This window comes from Haemorhous mexicanus, chromosome 7, assembly GCF_027477595.1.
Source record: "Haemorhous mexicanus isolate bHaeMex1 chromosome 7, bHaeMex1.pri, whole genome shotgun sequence".
Lineage (NCBI taxonomy): Eukaryota > Metazoa > Chordata > Aves > Passeriformes > Fringillidae > Haemorhous > Haemorhous mexicanus.
This window is the reverse complement of record NC_082347.1, coordinates 35,219,503-35,242,160: the sequence shown is the minus strand read 5'-3', so window position 1 is coordinate 35,242,160 and position 22,658 is coordinate 35,219,503. Positions and strand designations below refer to the sequence as shown.

Below are 22,658 nucleotides of genomic sequence, written 5' to 3'. Positions count from 1 at the left end.
CTCACCTGTTTTCTTGGGACATTTTGCTCTAAGGATATTATTAGCGTGTCCAGATTCCCAAGATTCACAATGTTTCTTGTTCCACAGACACCTTATTCCTGGACGAGCATTTTTACACAGCTCTTCATCTCTGAATGCTTCACAGTTGGGAGGCTTGTACACAAGGATGTCATTCAATAGAACACTTGAAAAGCCCCCAAATATATACATGGACCTATTGGGTAAAAGCAAGGAAATTTAACTGTTATTGTAGACACATTTTCTAGATTCCTTATCTGTCTTGATGCACAACTAAAAACCCACATATTATCATTTAAAAAACCTTACTCTTTCTCTAATAAAGACTATCAGTGGTTCTTTTATTGATTACTTTTTCAATTTATTTCTCCATGGAAGTTGGGAATAACAAAAATAATTGCTGAAAGTTCCCTGTGCTGTATGTATTATGGAGTGGTATATCCAAATACCTGGAAAAAGAATGAAGAGCTTTGGAAAAATGCATTCATTTTTGCAGTTAGATATTGAGAACAGAGCATGAAATACTGGCCTGCTGAAAACAAGAACATTCTTTTCAAGACAGGCAGCAACAATTGGCAAGATGTATATTTGTTTTTTGTAACATTTGGTAACATTTTTGGTGCAGTTGCTGCTGACACAGGAACCAAAAGACTAAACCTGAGTCCTTACCCTTCTCATTAAAACTAAGAACTGTCTCAGGTAAAAGATAGTCATAGAAAGTCTCTATATCTGTTGTATGATATCCTCCTAAAACAGACTGAATCACAGAGTTACCAACAGCAGAAATCTGGAGAGTATCTTGTATTGCACTGCTTTGGTACCAAAAACCCTTCCAAAAATACCACTATGTTCTTAAAAAAAAAAAAAAAAAAAAAAAAAAGACATTTTTAATGTCATTAATAGAAAGTGACAGTTCTCAAAGTATCAGACATAGCTTAGATGGCATAAACCACAAAAATCATAATGAAAAACTATGAGTTGCTGAATTCATTAATTCCAAGTAATTTTGTCTTAATAAATAAATCTGTTCATTGATTAATGTCAAGTGCTCTGTGTACATACAATTTAGTGCTATTTTTGTTAAAGCAGTAAAGTATTACCTCATTTCTGACCTATACAGGATCATTTTATAGAGGATCCATAAGTTGCCCACAAATACTTCAGTACTGACTTTATTAGTGTGATGAATAATGTAGCAGAGGTACAATGATCTATAATACCGCAACTTCAGATTGGCAGCGAAACAAAAGCTGAGACAAGTTAACAATACACATTTCTTTAAACCTGACTATTGTTTTCTACAACTTTTCCAACTTAATATCATCTAGTTGCTGGCAGGCTTTTCCTCCTTCAGGTGGTAGAGATGATAACTGTACTAGTATCATCAAAATCTTCCCTTTTTCCCAGTAAATTTTAGTTACATGTTTATTTTATGATTGTAGAAGAATGAAGAATTATAGCATACTGCAAAGAGAAAAAGATTTCTCCCATCACACCTAAGTGAGCGGTATAGTTGGCACCAAATATGAAATTCAGTGTAGCCCTCAATGCTGAGAAAACACCTCAGTGCCCTGGAACATTCACCTAAAATGTCACTGAACAGATCCCCAGGAGACTGGGGATTAGCTGTACTGATTACCTGATGAGCACTACTTTCTTTCCCTTTTAATAAGTTACATCAGTTCTGTTATTGAACCATACTTCACTTAAGTGTGATTTCTGCTACAGGTTTTTCCTTCAGAAGAATGGCAAGGAAAATTTAAGAGACACTTCATTTACCCATTACTGACAACAGCAGTGTGACCAAATCTGTTGACATCTCGATGCAGATTAGGTTTTGGTAAAATCTTCCATTCATCACAAGCTGAAAGACAAAACACCAAGCATTTATCAAATAATTTGAAAAGTTTTCAGCAAAATACATGTGAAGTATATTCTAACCACTCAAGGATAAATCAACTCAACTCCTTTTAGATGCATTTGTGAGTAGATGCTTCAAGAACCTGTCAGCAACACTGATCTATCCTAACATTCATCAAGACCACAGGACATTCACAGAAGAGTCACTTTATTACACATACAGTTGTCTGCCTTCAGAGCCAGCTTCAACACCCACAGGAACAAGCCCTGGCCACTGTTGCTATCAAGGATCAGTCATATTGCTCTCATGTTTACACACTCTCAAATTAGCTAGTTTCAATTTGCAAGTATTTCATGGAATATCTATGGCAGTGAACTCTGTTCTTTTCAAGTGTTTTAAGATAAACTATCACTCCTCCAGATGTGCAACCCATCTCATTATTGTCTTACTTTTGGTATCTTGATTTAAGTATGCTACTAATTACTTTCCACATACTTGAGAGGAATGCTGAATCAGGATCTCCACATCAAATTCATTATTCAAGCACATTTCTTTTGGAACTGCTGCACACAAATGAGGTTTCAGTGTGGTTTATTTTTTTCTTTCCTGACTAGAGTTTCAGTTCTTTAGAATAATTACTCCTTTCTTCATTATTTCCTACTTAAACTTTACTGACTTCATATATTCAAATCCCACAGTAATAGAAATAGGGAGCACCTACAGATTGAAACTTCAATGAAAGTGAAGGGTTTTTACACCTTAATTTGGGTAGAGGCATCTCTCAGTAGTCAGATCATAACACCTCACTCCTCAGCTTAAAAAACCAGAAATGGATAAGTCCAGGAGGAACAAACTGTCTTCCAAGCTGGTCTTGTTCCCACTGTCAGAACAGCTCAACTCTGCCAGCGCTGCTGTTCTGGCACTTCTAATGCAGAAAATCATTCACAGCAGAAAATTATTGACAGCAGCACCTTGTGTAGTCAGCATCCTGTTAGCAAAGCACCCTGGAACACCCCGTGCAAGGTCACATGAGGATGGACTCAGCACCCAAGAGGGGACAGCATGGCACAGCTATGGCAGCAACACCTCTAAGTCAGCTTTGGGCTTCTACCAAATCACAGCCTGAGCCCATCGAGAGAGCCAATGTGAGACCATGGCTGTGATAAAGAAATCAATTACACCTCTTTATAAATTGGAAACAGAAACTAAAAGCACATTATTACTGGAGTAATGCAGATGGCTCAACCAGCAATAGTTTTGACATCAGGTGGTGGACTCCATGAAATTAGCAGAGTGAAGAAAGTATAGCAAGTTTCATACATGGTCTTATGGAGCAATGCACCCCAAAATTCTTACTTCCTTCTCAAATCCTACCTTCTATCACTGTCATTGTTTACATTATATTATCATAACACTATGGAATCATTAATACACTTCATCTTTCACAGCTGTTCTTGTCTTATTTTCTCTGCTTAAACAGAGTGGAGAAAGCATGCACAATGCCAGAGAGATATTCCTGAAGCAGTTTCAACCAAAAAACAAGCATTTTAACAATTGATCAGCAAAATCTTACTGTTACACTTTAAAATCAAGTCCTTGCTGCTGTTAAGTGACTGCATATTAACAGACACAGCACGTGTGAGCTCATGTGCCTTTGATGGTAAAGAAATCAATTTAGAAAACCCACACCAAATTTCCATCTGATTTTAAAACTCACACAAAATTTTCATCTGATCTTGGAAGTGTTGACATTAATTTTCTTATTTTTACAAATATATACATTATGAGCATAAATATATAGTCTTTTCTGTACTTAGACATTTATTTTTACAAAAGTGGCATTTAACACCAAGGGAAGACCATAAAACCATATTAAAGGCTGATTTTCAGATGAGGAACCCCTGAGGGCTGGAGATATAATAATTCTTTTCTCACTGATGGTATTTTTCAAACTGGCAGGTCTTTTCAATAGAGTACAAGAAAAAAAAAAAAAAGAGGGAGGAAAGCTTATTACAAATAGCCTCCCCTCTTATCTCCTCCTAGAGTTCTCAATGACTACTGAACACTGAACAGAGCACTGTGCAAGAAAAATACTTTTGCTCAGCTTTCAGTTCCTGATGTGAGTTTCTCTGTACAGTTGATTATTACAAAATAGAGATAGCTAGCCAACTGATTCCTGGGGTTTTTCAGTAAAGAATCAAATAGAATTCATCCCTGCCCATCATCTTCAAACTCCTTTTGAACACCTGTAAGCATACAAATTTCCAGTCTTCACTGTATCATTCCAAGAAAAAAATTACAAATGGCAAATGTAATATAATTTATAACATGATTTATCAATATTACAGCATTCTGCATGTTGTGTGCATTATATTAAGTCTAATAATGATGGTAAACTGTGCAGCAAAGAATAACATCTTTTCCTCCATAAAATGTTATGCCCTCAAGGCATTTTACTGATAGAAAGTGGAAGACAGTTATATCTGTTCTATCTGTAACCAGGTACAGCACACAGCACATGGAAGCACACCCTGCTTTTAATAGAACCAGTTACTAAGCAGATGAAGAAACAACACTATTCATTCCAAACTTATTAGCAGAATTTTTAGCCACTGAAAAGTACAAGGAGAAATAAAGGGATTTTTCCTTTCTATTATGAAGGCTTCTGCTTTAAGAATAAGCTGTACCACATTATAACATTAAAAGAAAAATTTCATCCTCCTCCCTGGTGTAGATTAAATGGTTCCCAGATGATACAGAAGTGGCACTGACAGTGACTAGCCAGTCACACACATTTCTGTGATAAAACACCACAGAAATGCACTGGATTTGAAGCAATCCAGCTGAGAAAATCCCCACTTGAACTTTGCACAGGGTATGGCTCTCCAGAGCCCTGACTGCAACAGGTCAGGCCTCAGCACATCTCATCTACAACCTACTGGCCACACTGCATTACTGATATCAGAAAGGATGACCTGGACATTTCACAGGAAAGTTGTCAATGCTGCAACAGTATTCATACACTACTGGAAGGTTTCCCAGTATGATTTTATAGGAAAAAAAAAAAAAAAAAAAAAAAAAAAAAAAACAAACCCCAAACAGAAAACAACAAAATAATTTCAAATCAACATGATAGTGTCAGTAAAATACTTGAACACAGAATTTGATTTTAAAAATTTAACCAATTAGGCTTACCAAAATGTGACTGAACAGAGGAAAAAAAATAATAGAAAAATAAAAATAAGAAGCAAAAGTTGTTAGGGTATTCTTTTAAAAAGAGGCAACCAAGGTTCCACACTTCACCTTCAGGACCACATTTTTATTTTGGCACTGGCAGACTGATTTAGTGACAACTTCTTACTGCATTCAGAGCTTTGTTTTATGAAACTACTACTTTATGCTTAGATTTATCAAATAATTTCTAAATTTCAAACTATTTAAATAGATTTGAAATGCCAATGTATTTATTCTGCTCAGTCACACTCTGCAACAATACAGTGCAGCTTTATGTGCTACACAGAATCCACTGCCAGTTTATGCTTCTATTTTCCCTTTACATATTTCTAATAATTACTAAGTTCATTTTTCTCTTGTGAAAGTAGTAATGCTGGTTCACAACATATGGACACCATTACACCTCTGTCTGGTCCTCATTTATGACTCTGGATGACTAAACACTGAACATAAACAGCTGAAACATCATGAAAGTTACGTACTAGCAGAAAACTTATTTTCTGAGTCTTTCCACACTTCATAAATATTTTTCTTTAATCAGATAATAAAAATCTCCTTACTCTCAGGAAAACACAATAGCAAGTGTGTTCAAAACAGCATGAATCGAATTTAAACTCTAGAAGTAACATCTACAACAGAGTCTACACACATAACAGTGACTCCCCGAGCAGTAAAAAGAAATCAACAACCTCACGCTCTGCTATTAAAGGGAGCAATTAGTGCATTATATCATTATGGCTTTGCTCTTCTAATAGCACAGCAATATGGAGGTAATTGCTGCTACAGACTGCACCAAAACTGCATTTATAACTTAAGTGTTTAGGAACGCATAAAACTTAATCTTGCACAGGCACTGATTTACATTTTCTTTGTGATGGCACACTGATACCCATTTGTAACTCCAGAAACAGAGAGAACTTCAAAAACAGATGCATTCACATTGGAGAAAAAATTCACAGATATTTAAACTACTTCATTTTGTTAATGGCAAAGACTAGAGGTGAAACAATTTACTTTACAAGCAAACAATTTATGAATAAACAATTCATTTTTATTACAAAATACAAGCAATATGTTTGATTACAAGCGGAACTAAAGTCAATCTCATTAAATCATTTTGAATTTTTTTTCAAAATAGGAAAATGTTTCTAAGCTTTTTTTGAACACCCTGGAAGAAACTTAATACTTCACATGCAATATTGTCTTTCATAAGCAATTGAATTTGCATACTATTTAATCCATAATAATAAACTGAAATCCAGATAGCAACAAAAGAAATATTATGGAGTATATTATTAGTGTAAACATATGGGTTATTGCACTTCTCCCACAGATCCCAAACAACGCAGAACTCCAACCACCACTAAGAGAAAGCACAGAAACAGCTGCCATATTCCCAGGATTACAGGTTTTGGTTTTTATAGAGATTCACTGACCAAAATTCTCTGTACATATCAAGGGTATCCAGACACCTTAGCAACTGTCAAATGTGGAACAAAAGGACTGAGACTGAATACTTCATAAACTCAAACTCTTAAGGAACTTAGGCATGCAGAGATATATTTACTAACTGCACCATTTTGGCCAGAAACTAAAATAAATATCCTAAGTCTTTAAAAAAAGCTATTATTTATTTGTATTTTAATACTGGTCTCAGTAGTTAGAATCTGTTTTAAACTGTGATTCTGTGTGTCTAATAATCTATTTTTATCTGCAAATTTTGCATGTGAATACTCATAAAATATAATCTAAATTATTTTTCTAAGATCTGATTGGAACAGAAATGTAAGTTTTAAGCACATGGGGGCCCTTGTAAAGAAAAGCCATAACCAACATCATTCAGAAAACTGCAGGTCAACCCCAGCATTCAAGATTGTCCCCATTGCCAAGCTTCCTCTTTCAGATTAATGAAGCAGTAACAGCACAGCTGGAAAATACCTGACCTCTACAAGAATGACCCTCTGTGGATCTTTAAGGGGCTTCCAGAGCAATCCAGGGGCAACCTGGTGGTAAAAAAATCAAAGCAGAACAGAAGTATACCAAGGCCAGATTTCTAAATCTCCTTTTCTTAATGCAGCAGTCTTCCCATCATGTATTTACTGCTATATAAGTAAATACATCAAGCAATATTAAACTATAGCAGTTTTTGTAACATCTCCCCATCTCTGTGTCTTCACCTTTACAGATTTGCCATAGGTAATTCAAAGTACAGAACTGAGCTCTTGACTCATGACACATTTAAATGTCTAAAACTTGTTATAGACTAAGCTCAGAACTTAGAGAACAATGACTGACTCAGAAAAGCAGAGGGGGGGAAAGGTAACTCTGTCCTAAGCTTGGTAAAATGAATTGCTCTCTGGAGATACTTCTCACTGTGCCTGGACTAGAGGAGGAATGTGGATTATCAAACTGCATTAGAAACCAACCTTTCAGTAAACTGAGCTTGACTGAGATGAAGCCACATGAACAGTTATTCCACATTAATATGAAAAGCAGAGTTTTCATGGGTAATAAAAAGCTGAAGCAATCTATCCAGAGGACCATGTCACATATAATAAGAGAGATAATCAAAAGTACTCTCTAGCCCAACTTGAACATAAATAGCATAGGCTCTATCTCCAGGATTCAGCTGGTTTCCAGACAGCACCCATTTTTTACAAGACAAGGCTAACACTCCATCACTTGCAAGGTATCTAAGAAATGTGATGCTGATAGCATGGTACATTTTTTCTTCCAAGCATTGTTCAAAAACTCATGATACAAAGTAAATAAGATTCTGAAATATATCTATTGCATAATTATTTAATTCTTCATAAAATATTTCAGGTTTTCTGAAAAAAAGTCTTTATCAAATGTGTGCTATGAGATTTGTTTCTGAGTTGGTAAAATGAATATTACAGAAGAATAAGTCTGAATCAAATCAGTCTTCATACAGTCCATTTTTTTAAGATTAATTACTACATCCAAAGAGTGATTACTACATCCACTTCTTTTGTACTTCATCAGTTTCATAACACATGGAGAATGTGACTTGCAAGAGAATACAAATACCAAATTAAATATAACCAACTAGACAAATCAAAATATCGTTCTACTTAAGAAAAAATAGTATAAAGCATTTTCATGAAAGATGATAAAAAACTATCAGTGTGTGAAAGTCAGAAAGTTACATTAATTCAGATCTTATGACTCACACTATTGATCTGTAAGAGCACATTTACAAATAAATGTAGACCAATAAATAATACTATGCTCCAAAATGAGAAAGGAGCCCTGTTTCATTAAAAATTAAATCCACATGTAAACTGAAGTGAGAACAAAATCAATAGCTCACACCATCAGATGCCTATAAGAAGCTATGGAAAATGCAATAGAGGGTTACAGTAAAAAAATTCAGCTGTTTTGCAAAGGTATTATTTGCCCACCCATTAAAACCTGCAGGAAATAACCCATATATGGTCCATGTACTGAAATTAGTCATTAGTTTTGTATTAAAGAAAAGAAATTGCATTGATATCTACAGTGAATGCCATAAAGAGCCATTAACTAGTCCTGAAAGAAGGATAATGTCTCAGCCTCTCCTACCACTGTAGGCAGCTGATAAACGCTTGCCAAAAGCAGATCCAGGCAATATCCACAGGCTGTTCTCACCAGGAGCATGCATGAGTGCACTTCCAGGCTGCTCTGACACAGTTCCCTTTTTTTGGCTCCCAGGACAAGAGACTGTGCTTTTTGGCCCCAATGTGTGCTGTATGATTATATTTAAAGCCCAAATAAGAGTTATATGTTTATATTTAAAGCCTATGCATAAAATATGGGCATGAACATCAGGGAAGGAAAAAACTATTTATGGTAAGAACAGCAGTGGCACAAGATAGGAAAAAGATTATGGACCCATTAAATTCTCTGCTATTTATAGACTTCACAATCCTATAGGGAGGCTTTTCCATAAGTGTACAGCTCAAAGGGTTGGAACACTCACCAGAATGAAAGCTGACACCCACCTAGTCTTGCCTTATCACAGTTTTCCTCCCAACTGTATTCTTATCATATATTTACAAACAATCTTTTTTGCTCTCAGCCACACTCTTGTGAAATTATATATACCACATCCTTTTATCATCTCCTAAAGGCTCCTCATGCTTCATTCAGCCCTAATACCACTTGCCATGTAGAGCCTTTTTTTAGTTTGTCTTCCTTAAAAGTGTGCTGCCAAAATACTAAAAAAATATTCAGGGCCTTGAGAACGGCATGGATGCTGCTACGCCTTGCCCCACAAACCAAAATCTTTAGACAAAATGGAACAAAAATCTCTAAAATGCATAAATAACTTCAAGGTGTTTGGGATCAAAACTATAAAGAATCACATTAGCTGGACTTGAGGAAGCAAAATTGTGATATTTAAAACCAAAATTAGAAAAAAAACCAGTACAACACATACCTATGTCATATGAAAGAAAGTCAGCAGAAAAACACTTTGCACCATTGCTCAGGGAAGTATCATTATGAGTGTTTCCACCAAAAATGAGCATAGCTCCATTGATTAAGACAGCTGAATGAAGGTACCTTGCAAAGCCACTCTCTTTCAAAATAGTCCTACAAAACATAAGAACAAATACATAGTAACACATGAAAAACTGAATATGGGCATCAAGAAAATTTGTATGTGAAAGCAACACAAACCAAGAAAAATAGTAAACCATATCTATTACTCATTAAATACAATGACATATAATCAGATTGTTTATAGGATCATCCATTTTCTCATGGTACAAAAAAAAAAAATATTTAAAATATCACACTTTTAATTAAAACAGTTTGCCAAATAATATAGCTGAAATTAGTTTAAACATGTTTATATTCTTCAGAAATTATTACTGATATGGTAAATTTTACTCAAAATTGAATGAAAACTCATTCATAGCAGTAATTCCTATCCTTATATATCCTTAGCCATGTTAGTTTTTTGCTCAAGAAATGCAATAAAAAAATTCTTTAGAGGGCTAAAGTAATCTTTAGACCATCCTTAAAATTACAAAAGGAAAAAAGAAAATCCAATTAATTGAACACAGAAAAAGAAATGGTAGAAGGCATTCTAGGTATAATAAAAACACTTGCATTGCTTCATAAAGTTATTCAGACTGGTAAACTCAAACACAGCAAACTTCAGTGCTAAAAAAAACTGTTCAGGCAATTGAAGCTTTGATCTCTGTCTTTATTCACTTCAGCCCCTGTGTGTGTGGTCTGCTTTGTCCAGAGCAATGGCTCAGCCCCAACAGTAGCCAGGAGCTATCAATGCCACAGTCTGAAAGGGGCAGATGTGGGGCCAGTAGAAAGAACAGAATACAACTTGATTCAATCCCAGCAAATAAATCTTACCAAGGAAGAGAGTAACCATCTGTGGGTTTTGCCAGATGAATTAGTTAAGCAGACCAGCTGTAGACATGTTTGTGAAGAGCTGATTAGATCACCAGTACAAAATACCTTTTACATTCTCCTAATAACCTTTCATTGTTTCAGTAATCTAAGTTTACAAGCTTAGACTCTATTTTTCGTTTATGTTACTACACACTGCTCAGATCTACAATTAAGCTGTAAGTCATTTGTTTCCTGTAAGAAACTGACTCAACAATCTTTCCTTATGATTGAATAATACTCTCTCTTGAACCACTCTCATATTTGTTCAGTACTTTTACATCATCATCATGTTTGAGGGAAAAGATTTAAAGTACATCTCATTTTTCTTACATAATATCATAATCAACAAACTTGAAATATTTTAAGTGATAAAAGACTGCATGTTTAAAAAAGTTGAAAGGAAAGCATCAAACCTGAATTCTCATATTATTATTGAAATAAATTCCCCCCTAGCCCTGGAAAGTAACATCAAAAGAAATATCAAAGACTAAATGAAAATAAATGAGCTTTTTTATTGCTTAAAAATGTGACAATTCCTTCAATCCACTTACATACCCACATATGTGCTTCTTTTTTTTCTTTCCTATTAAGCGACTTGCTTTTCTCTCGAGTATTTCTGATTAACATACTTTGAAAACAGAGCACCACATAAGTGTGTTTGTCTAACCACGAACTGGCTTGATACAGGGTACTTATGGTACTCCCAGATAAATGTGGTATTTGGGTTCAACTCATCAACTAGCAATATAGAAAATCAGAATTACATGGAAGTAGAACAAAACTTTTTTTTAAGTTATTTTCAACTGGCAATGGAGGAATTCTGCTGCTATGACTTGAAAGAATGATAATATCCTAAGAATATGTTATCTTTGTCCTTCTGGACTACAGAGACCTTCCTGTCTTTTGGCTTTCCAGTTTTCTACAGCCTCTATTGCCTAATTTACACTAATTGCTATACACTAGGCTCTGCCTTGATGATCTGCCTCGCAGCTGTCTACAAATAGTTGTGTTGATCACTAAAGGCCTGAAGAAACATACACTGTTCTGGGGCTAACTAAGGATTCTCCTTTACACAGTGGATATAAAAAATCTCCACAGGTTTCTTTTTTGGGTTACTCACTTTCCTACTTGTAACCCAACTGCAGTGCCTCACTCCTGGTCCCTACCACAGTGTGGGGTTTTTTTTTTCTTGTAATTTTTGCATATTGTGTGCTGAGTTTCATCCCTCCCAGTAACAGCAACTTTTCCTCAAGATTCAGCAGAACTGGAAGTTTGTTAATTTGGCCATGATTTTCACTATTCATTAGCATCACTAATGAGGGCAATCTAGAGAACTCTCCAACACATATCAACCCCATGCAAATTCTGTGAGAGTCTCAGCAGGTTTCCCCTGAATCCATTATTTATGCACATATTCGTGTATCTGCAAACATTATTCGGTGTTAACTACACCAGTGCCAAGTGCTGCAGGCAGCAGCACCACTCTGGAATGGTAACAGAAACACCCAGAAGCCAGCAGGTGCTTCTAGCTTCAGGCCATTATCCAAGCCCAGCTCCACACTATGCCCCAGCTGCAGCAGCAGGGCAGTGATGCAAAGCAATGCAGGTATTGCCAGCACTGTAATACCCCATTGTGTATTAGGAATACAGTCCACATTAGAAATTAAAATATTGCCCTCTCACATTCCAAGAAACATAAAGCTTGTTTATATGATATTAAGAAATTAAAACCTACATGGAACTGAATTGAACAGGTAATCAGATTTGTGTACCTCAACTTACTGAAGCCTATGAACCTCTGCCAGATCAGCCAGAGAAATGGAATGAGGGCCAGAGACTGACAGTGAGGACCAGCAAGTGGCATGGACATGGGCATGAGAGAGCCATCAAAATTCCATACTTTCCTCATACCACACCTATCCAGTGCCACATTCAGTCTCTCACCCCACTGAGTGCTTTGAATGCTAATCATAAGGTGTCACAGATACAGTAAACAAAGTTTTTATTAGTACATGTCATTACTCCATCCTCTGAGCCCATTTTCAGTCCCTTAGTAAAATTCACTCCCAGTGTAAAAACAAAACAAAGACTTGAGTTCTCTACAAGCTGCAGAGACTGCTACATCAGTTTGGAGTCAAATGAAGTATTCTTTATTAGTTTTTGTATGAATAATGCATAAAAATATTCCAGTAATTATTATTATTTTGTCAAACAGACCATCAAAGGAAAAATATCACTTTGTTCCAAAAATAGAATAGGAAAGCATTAAAATTCCAGGAACTCATAAATACATTATAAAAGGGGAAAAAATAAATTTCTTGCAATAATGTTTCCAAATGCCATGAGTTAATGGTATTAGAACCTCAGTGAAAACATGTTTCCAACATCTGAGAGCAAGTTTGAGGTGCTTAAAGTGAAGCCATTAGAACTCTAGACAAATATTAAATTGAAAGAATAAAATGTTCGAAGAAATAGTTCTTGATCTCAAATAATTTCTAAGGTAAGGAAAAACCTTCAAGGTCACTTTCTGAACACAACATACAAGTAGCCTTCATAAATTACAATAAACTTGAAGAACAAGGAACTGATAGAAATAGCAACACCAAGAGCATTCATAACTCAGGATTCCTACATAATACCAGAGGTCTTCTCTCTTATTTCTGACGGTTTTGTGAAAAATACCCTTCCACAGTTCTTAGGGTTTTCTCCTTCTTTAAAAAACAACCACTGTAACATACACCAGCAGTATATTGACACCATGAGGAAACAGTTCACATGTGCTGTTTCTGCACAGGGGTTGTGTCTGGAAAGAAGAACCTAATTTTTTGAGCATGCACAAAGCTTCCTCCCTGCCATCCCTTTAATGAATAGCTCTACTAATCCATTGAATCAAGCGTAGTGCCTCACCACAATTCTTCCATTTTGCTGTAGAGAATGTGTTGCTCTGAAATGTGCAAAGGGTATAGAGGTACCTGCAGGACTTTGCTAGAACCTTAGTCTACACTTCTGTTTTCTTCAGTAGCCAATAATTTGGTTTCCTACATCATAAATCCAACTTACCATGTCCGAGTATTAACTTCATATCTGTAAAGATCATCCACCAATCCATATTTATTGCCAGGCAATGCTTTGTATCCACCATGGACATAAATAGATTTTGTTAGTTCATCATAGACACTGGTATGGCCATATCCACCTTGAACAATTGCTCCTTTCGTTTCTGGTACAAGCCAAGAGTTAGACCCTTGAAGAGACATTAAAAAAACATAATTTAAAGGCTTACTACTGCTAAATCACAATACTGGGCTATAAAATAACTTACAATATAAGTCTAAATACAGCAATAACTATTGGGATTTATTTTAAGATGTAGTTTTATACCAATGTATCAAAATACCTGCAATTAGATAATATTGTCAGACTATTGCCTGCTATTCTTAATCAAATAAAAACTACATCCATTGTCACAGCTGCCAGGCAGTAGCTCATCCTCTCCCACAGGTGACTTCAGCACTCACACAAACAAACAGAAAGTCCAAAGCTTTTTGAAAATATGAAATTAGGAGTTATGATTAATTCTCACCAGAGCTGGCTGATGAGAATTCTGTGCTCCAGCTCCTTCAGATTCATTAGGAACACCTGTGCTCAGTCACAGGGAGTCTGAGGAGCCTGGCAGACACTGAACTGCAGTGAGTCGTGAGAAGCACGTAACATAAGGCAGCTCCAAGTGTGCACGGATATGGGCAGACACTTTGGGAGTAACTGTAAAATTATTGAGCTAAAATCCATTTCTAACCACTGTTTCTCAGTTCTTTAACTGCAAATATACCCATTCAGTTGCAGAAGACTCACAAAAGAATAATTTGATAGCAGCTCATTCAATTGGCATTTAAATCCATGTTTTACATCGTATGATTAATAACTGCAAAGAGACACCAAATAAAACCAGCCACAATAGCTGTTATGACTGAAGAAGAGAATGCAAGTGGAAAATATTTTACCATAGCAAAAAAATTTAAAAAAAAAAGACACCTTTAAAGTTCCTGCAGCCTGTAGCCCCAAAATGTCTTTTTTCTCCCCTCCATCTTCCCAGATGATGATGTAAATCACAAAAAAAGCAAGCCAGGAGGTATTTCCTGCACAAGGCAGCCTATACAGAAGAGCCTGTGATGACTGGGAGTCAGTGCTACAGACGTGAAACAAGAAGTAATTCACTTCCAGCCTCGTGGAGATTGTCAGCAAAGAGAGCCTGGACAAGGACATCCATAGTGGAGCCATCTCCCAGTTCTTAACTGGCTACCATCATAAAGTTACTTATCCAAGGCTAGAACACACCACCATACACCTTGCTTCCTCTGAAAGTCAGGCTAAATCCCATTGTAATTTTTATCTGATATTATGTAGGTAGTTTAGATTAACTCTTTTCACTCCAGATTTTAAGGAAGAGGCTCATGATTTTCAGTTATTACTTTTGCTATCATACTTTCCTGAAATAGTTTCCAGGCATTGCCTCTATAAGTCATTTTTTTCAGTAACAAGTGCTTATGGCAAGTTATAAAGTATAGATTCTGAGGAAAAATTGTGATGATTTTTGTGTGTATGAATGCTAGTATTTGTGGTAATACACAATTTATAACTGACACAGAATATTTACATTATTTATGTGTGGTGTAATGTAAGCAGTATTTTATTTCAATCCCCATGTTGGATATTATCAAGCTATGGAGAAGTACAATTCTGAACACAAATATTATATTTGTACTGATAATACTGTACATTGCATATATAGTACTTTGATAACTAATAGAGTTACTTGATACAATTTCTGTAAGAGGGCTGGTGAGAAGTCAGCCTGCAGATTCACATTTCTATTACCAACCATATTTTCATTTATTTATTTAATGATCAGTCCTAGAAATTGGCATATCTGCTTTTCAGGGAAAAAACTATTTCTCCCCAAAAATTGGCACAATGCTGTTGATAATATGCATAGTAGAATATTTTGCATTTCTATCTGACTGGTTCATGTAGCATTTATGGAGCATTATGGTTTATGTAGCAATGCTGTATTTGATGATTCTGAGGTCTTTTCCAACCTAAATGTGTCTATGATTCTGTGTAGCATTCAGAACACTGTCACAGTAACATTGCATATTGCATCACTTTACATGACTTGGGTGGAAATATGAAAATCTGTTCCTTTTTGAATAAAAAAAAAAGAAAGAGTTATGAATAAATACAGAAATTCAAGGAAAGAGGTCCAGCAAAATATTTCTGAAATAAAAGCCAAAAGCTGTGTCACATCGTTCCTTCTACTTCCCATTCTAAAATTTAGCTGAGTTGCCTGAATTTCAAATACTGAAATGTGTACATACAGTTTTGATATCATTCACACTTCAGCATCTTGAGTGTTGCATCATTCATACAAAAATACAATCCTGTCTATATTTAAAGACATTACTATGCATAAGATCTGACCTTTTGAAGCAGCTTATTGATATGAGTCTTCACCTACCTTTTTTTCAACAAAAATTCGATTTTTATTGAAGGTGTTTACATAACCCTTTTCACACTCAGAGATCCTCCTCTTTCTATCATTATATAATAAAAATATCAAAATATATATAAGAATAAGAAGTACTTGATTGACCAAACTAGTCACTGAAATTGCATTCTCAAGAGCTTAAAAAGTCAAATGCAGAGAGAGCTTCATGAATAAACATGCCAGAAATAAGGAAATAGAAGGTTTTGAATTTTTTTTCCAGATTTAAATTTCAAGTCTAGTACACAATGTAAAAATAAGGAAGATACATTGGCCCAATCTGTCCTTATCATAATACAACCTTCAGATAGATCAGGTAAAAATAACAAAATGTCCAAGAAGCACCTCGGTGTATCACCTTCATTTTATCACAGTGACAAACTTGAAAATTTTACAAGCAACCAGGAAGCTTTTGTTAACTTTAACAAATAAGAGGAGGCCTGTTACATATGGGGCCACTTTTTTTTATATTATTTCAAAGAAATACTTTTACTAAAAGCAATCTATAACCTACTTCTAAAGCCACTAAAAAAATTGGGCTAAAATACCATGATATTATGTTAATCCAAAGAAATCTCTGTCTTGTAAAAGAAAAGATAATATCATAGAAGACTTATTCAGAAGTTTCTAAATATATAAGGAGCCTTTATAAACCTCAGCTAAACCAAAACAACATTATTATATTCACCTTGAGACTCACATTGAGATTCTTAGAAGGTTTATGAGGTATTGCTAACCTAAAGGGAAATAAATTTCCCTGGGGAGTAACCCAGAAAAGCTTTATGGTTCAAGTTAGTAAAATCATTCACGTAATTCCCATATCAGGATTTACTGGCTCCTCAGAAGTCATAAGTCTGGGTGCAGCAAGAAAGGACAACAGGAAGCTCTTTTCTTCCTGCAGCAACCACCACACCTCTGGAGTGGAAATAAATTCACATGCCTTTGCATGGTGAAAATCTGCTGCAAACCCTGTCCAATTATTCCAGAATTTATTTTACTCTCATAGAAATTACTTTCTCCCCTAATCCGACAGTGCCAGAGACATTTTCAGATTGGCTACACCTTTGATTGGTATGTTTTATTAACAAGAACTACATACCTGCATGAAAAGCCAGCAATTTCCACTATTATTTAAAACCTCTTCAGGTGTCTGTTAACCCAGACCTCATGGAAATCATGGTCACAGCAACTAAATATGGCTTTAGCACCAAAATTCCACATACCAAGTTCATCAAAAATCCTTGAGATTTCAGTTCATATAAATCAAAGGACAAACTGCCTCTATGTCTTTCTAGGCATGTGGCAAATACTTGAAAAAAGAGCCTTCATTAGGACTAAAAGCCATAACTGATAACATGTAGAAACAATACCAGTACAATTTGAAATGTTAAAATAATATGCTTTTAAAACAAGCAGAGAAAGAAAAATAAGAACCTGCCTTTTTCTTTCTATAATATCAAAAGCCTTTCTTTTTATGAAATTTCCTTTCCTATTCAGGTGAATTCACAGGAATACTTCTCACTTCCTATGTCTTTTAAGTTTGGATCCTGAACTGCTAAAGTCCTCCCAAAAAACAGCAATTCTTAATTCAAACCACCAGCTGGAATTTTATGGTTAATAATGTGTTCATACAGCTGCAAAACTGTAGATAAATGCCATGGCCAACACAGAATTCAGGAAAATTTACCACAAAATTCACTTCACTTAGAGGGGAGGGAAAGGAGGGAGATGCAGTGAGGTGAAATGAAACATGAGAATTCTCTGTGGCAGCAATGGTTCAGGTACCCCATGTTCTGCAAAGCCCAACAATCAGTCCTTCATCAGATGAGGAGACTCACTGAAGCCAATGGGTTTCCACAGTAATACCCTAGACTGTTACAAGTTTCCTTTGTGCTTGATGCAAGTGAAGCACATTTTCTCTAACTAAATCTCTCACTAGAACATGACAAAAATATACTCTCAAAAAGGAGACATTAAAAATTGAGAATAATTGACACACAACTGACAGAGAACGGCTTTCTCTTACTCAAAGCTTATCCTCATGGCAGGGAAGGTTTGAGGGTTTTTATTTGTTTCTGTGTGTTGTATATGCTTAACTACACTGTTTTATTAATCCTCCACAAATGTAGCTGTGACATTTAAAAAACAAATAGGAACAAGCTGTCCATTTCAACCATAAGGCCATCAATAAAATCAGCCAGGCAGAAAATTTTACAATACAAATCATGTTCCCTTCTTCCTAATTAAACTAACAACAATAATAGGTGAGAATAAAATTGGTACTTCTAGACCATAATAAATTAGCAGCATGTGAAGAAGCAAATAACTTAAAGTTCCGACAGAAGAAGCAAATAATTTAAAGTTTTCCAATAAACATTACAGTGAATGAGCATGCAGAATCTAGAACAACATATTGCTTCCTTCACAGAAAAAAAAAATCATCTCTGATAGGTCAAATAAACAACTTTCTGAAAGTCAGTTTTTCTAAAAAATGGCCTCTAATGCTTAAGAAATATTAGAATACTGTTGTAAAGCATCATTCTAAGACCAGAGTTTTACAGTAGCTTTTATGCAGTTAAACTGGAATTTTTCAGTGTGAATAAATAACATTATGGTGCTCTTCCTCTTACTGCCATTCACTTTTATCCTTTTTCAACACTGTTATATAATTTTGACACTGCCATCAGAGATAATGCCAGTAATGCCAGAGAGCATAAGAATCATCTGAGTTTTGAAGGGATTTCCTGAACCTATAAATCTGTTTAAGCAGTGATTATATAAATATGCCTACATGAAAAAAAATCTTAAATGGAACAATTAAAAACAATTACCATCCCTTAGCATGTAGGTATTACTTTGAAATTTTGTATTATGCCTCCTGCATATTTATTTATTGCATAAATAACTGAGAGACTCAGATAAACTCAACAGGAAAATAAATTAAACAACAGTAGAAGACTATAAATTTAATTAGTAGGCATATAAATATACCTAAGAATTTATCAGGTGTAGATTTTCAATATTATTCCATGAAATAGTATCTTAACTGCACCATGGATATGATTAAAAGATTTCTCTTAGTTTTTTAATTTCAGCATTTACAATCATCCCAGACACAGCTTGCAGTTCACAAGGGGAATCCCAGACAGACATGGTAGCTTATTTAGAGAAAATCAGAGTTCAATTTCAATTATTACCTCTAACAGCAACGTGCATATCTTCAAGAGAGAACCCTATATATATAATGATGAACTAAGTTATTACATTTAAAAACAATACAACAGAAAGAAATTAATATACCTGCATTAAAGAACATTTAAAATAACAATTATTGTTGGTTTTGCTCTTCTACTGCGTGGTAAAAACAGAAGTCTGTGTTGAAAAACTATGTTTCATCACAATTACCACGGTGAAGAATTTCTGGCTTCAATTTTTATCCTCTTTAGGGTACCACAACCACATACAAAAATGGAAAGTGTCATGGTGCTCCAAACACACATGAAACACTATTACTGGACAAGAAATCTTATATACATAACTTGAAGGAAAAAAGGTGAGGCTTTATTTAAATTGGAAAATACACATTTTTCTTCCTGCAAAAAGAAAAATCACTTTTTTTCTTTTTTCACTTAAAAACAAACAGCACTCTTTGTATCAGTTTGTGATCAAAATGATTTGAAAGTGACTTACTGATGTAGTATTCCTGCACAATGCTTGTGTAACCATATATGGAAGAATATCCAAAAATTACAATCATAACCACATCTCTGCTGTCCAGCTCTACTATGTGTGCTGAATGACCTTCCACAGCATATTGCTGTCCATGGACAAGGACTGCAGGAATTCTGGTACTCCATGTTTGACTGGGTATGTTGAAAACCCACAGTTCATCAGTGACATTGCCATAACTCGTTTCAATTTTGCCTCCATACATGTAGATGTCTTCCTGTAAAAATGGGAAGGGAGAGAGGAGAAAGCAAATAATGGATTACAGAAAGATAACATCTGAACTGCATACTCCTCTGCTGAGCAGTATTTCATAACTGAGCAATCTGATTTAAATCTTCACATTTAATCTTACATTAACCAGCTCAATATCAGACACTAATCCCAGACAATGATACTTAAACTAAACCAACAATGATAAGGAGTCTATTTCTCTGAAAAATAAACCTAGCCATGAAAATGACACCAAAATGAATCTCAAAGAGATTATTTCATCCAGAAAACCTTTAATTACATGGCACTTCAAATCCATACTGCAGCATTCTATTTTAAAAAAGCTAAACAGAAAGGATATTATACTGTTTTCTTAAGGAACAGTTCACAGAATTAAAATGTAATTTTCCACAAACTCAGTCTATGGGGATTTAATGCAGCACATGCCCAAGAGAGCACATTCTCTCCTACTAGCAAAGTAACTTAAGTTCTGAGAAAATCCAGTCACCAGAACCCAAAGAAAATGGAAAATGCATATATGGAATCATAGAAGGGTTGAAAGATGCCCTGAAGATCATCTTCTCCCACCCTTACCACTATGGCCAGGGACACTTTCCACTATCCCAGGTTGTTCCAAGAAATCTTCCTCTATCCCAGGCTGTCCAAACTCATCTTGGACACTTCCAGGGATGGGGCAGCCACAGCTTCTCTGGACAACCTGAGCCAGGGCCCTACCACCCTCACACTGAAGAACTTCTTACCAGAACCTAAACCAAACCAAAACCTGAACCAAATCTGCCCTCAGACAGTTGGAAGCTATCTCCCCTTGTCCTGCCACTCCCTTGTAAAACACCACCCTCCAGCTCTCTTGCAGCCCCTTTAAGGGGCTATAGAGTGTGACCAGAGCCTTGTCCTCTCCAGGCTGAACAACCCCAACTCCTCCAGCCTGTCCTCTTGGAGAGGTGCCTCAGACATCTGACCACCTTGGTGGTCTCCCCTCAGCATGTGCTCCAACAGTGCTTCTTCTGCTGGGTGTTCCAGAGCTGGACACAAGGCTCCATGAGAGCAGAGCAGAGGGGCAGAATCACCTCCCTCAACCTGCTGGTCGTGCTGCTTTTGATGCAGTCCAGGATGTGACTGGCTCCTCCTGAGCACATTTACTAAAATCAAATCCCATAAGGGGAGTACTTTGAGTTCTTTTAAATGAATGCAAAACAGAGATTCCAGCCATCATGAACCACGCACCTTAAACAGCAGGGCCATCTGTTCTGGTAAGTAATGAGTGATTTACTTAAATACTGCCTGAAAGGAAATCCTACTGAATTTCACTTCATCTGGATTTGTTAGCCAAGGTATGCAAAGTCACAGAACAAATTCCAGATTGTTGGCTTCACAGACTTGATCAAGAATAGTTTATACTGCATGGAAAAAACTTCCTTTGGTTCTGAGATTGATACTCAGTCTTCACTAGGACATAACCATCCCAGACACTCTGCATCCTATTTGCATGCTGCACAGTTGGCAGTTGTCTTCTGCATTCTGCAATGTAATGCTTAGGGCTTACCTTAAACTCAGCCTTAGAAGGTTTAAATTAGAAGGAAAAAAAAAAAAAAAAGAAGCTGCAGGTTGAGCACATTTGGCAAAGTTTGACTTGGCATGAAGTACTCAGAAAAACAGGCTGGAAGACAAGGAAACCACCAAAGAAGTGTTTTCATCAATCATGCAGAAATTTCAGAAATTGTAAAAGGAGTTGATGGATTTGTAAACACAAAGTGCTTTAGAGGGTTATAATGTTGTCTCATACACCTGTGGTTGGTGGTAAGGACAGAGCCCAGAGCAGTAAGAAAAGACTCCTCAATATCCAGAGAGATTAGTCAGCAAATGCCTGACCAAACTCTCTGATGCACTTACACAGTACACTTGAAATTTCTGCAAAATTTTCAACTATTTCTTTTCATTTGAGGCAGGTGAACATTTCTCGATTTGGAATTTAAATCTTTCCTATGGAGGGATACTCTGTGCTACTGGTGGTGTTTGAACAAAAGATGTTCACAGAAGAAATTTGTAGTAGGATTAGAGAGATATGTATCTGAACCCATTCTTTTCCTAAGAGATAAAACATTTCAAAGAGCTTGGTAAAGACCCACAAAAACTGAAGAAGGTTGTGCAGTGATCCAAAGGAATGGTTTGAACAAATATTCTTCTTGAAAGGATCCTATATGGCTCATTCCTTAAACACCACATGGATCTCCAAAGTCAAATCAGCATCACTAAAATTGTGAACTACTTATTTTCAAATGCTTATTTTCAACTGACTATAGCATAAAGAGATAGCTAATTAGGGAGCTGCAGGGGCTGTACAACAGTGTTTGAAAAAAAAAATATTTCTGACACTGAGGAAAGACACTTTAAAAAAAAAAAAAAAAGGTGACCTAAAGAGCTGCATGAACTTTGAAAGTATTTCTCAGACAGCTGACAATAGCAAAGTCCTCCTCACAGTTCTGCTTAAATGATTCAAAGTTCAGATAAAAGAGCACTTCTGTGAGGAGTAATCTTTTAGGTGACACAGCAGATCCTGTATACAAGAATATTCACAGAGAAAAAGACAAGAAGGTCATGACAACTGCTTTATCAGCCACAAAACCA

General features: G+C 35.9%; 1 protein-coding gene across 2 annotated transcripts in view; it reads right to left on the bottom strand.

Moving 5' to 3' along the window:
- The window catches only part of ATRNL1 (attractin like 1), a 432,570-nt gene that overhangs the window by 346,852 nt on the left and 63,060 nt on the right, over positions 1–22,658 (bottom strand). For both annotated transcript variants that reach the window (XM_059852017.1, XM_059852018.1), the window contains exons 8-12: positions 19,764–20,019; positions 13,592–13,775; positions 9,555–9,709; positions 1,798–1,882; positions 6–214 (exon numbers count right to left, since the gene is read on the bottom strand). In XM_059852017.1, the coding sequence (XP_059708000.1) occupies positions 6–214; positions 1,798–1,882; positions 9,555–9,709; positions 13,592–13,775; positions 19,764–20,019 (889 nt within the window). The remainder of the gene's footprint in view (positions 1–5; positions 215–1,797; positions 1,883–9,554; positions 9,710–13,591; positions 13,776–19,763; positions 20,020–22,658) is intronic.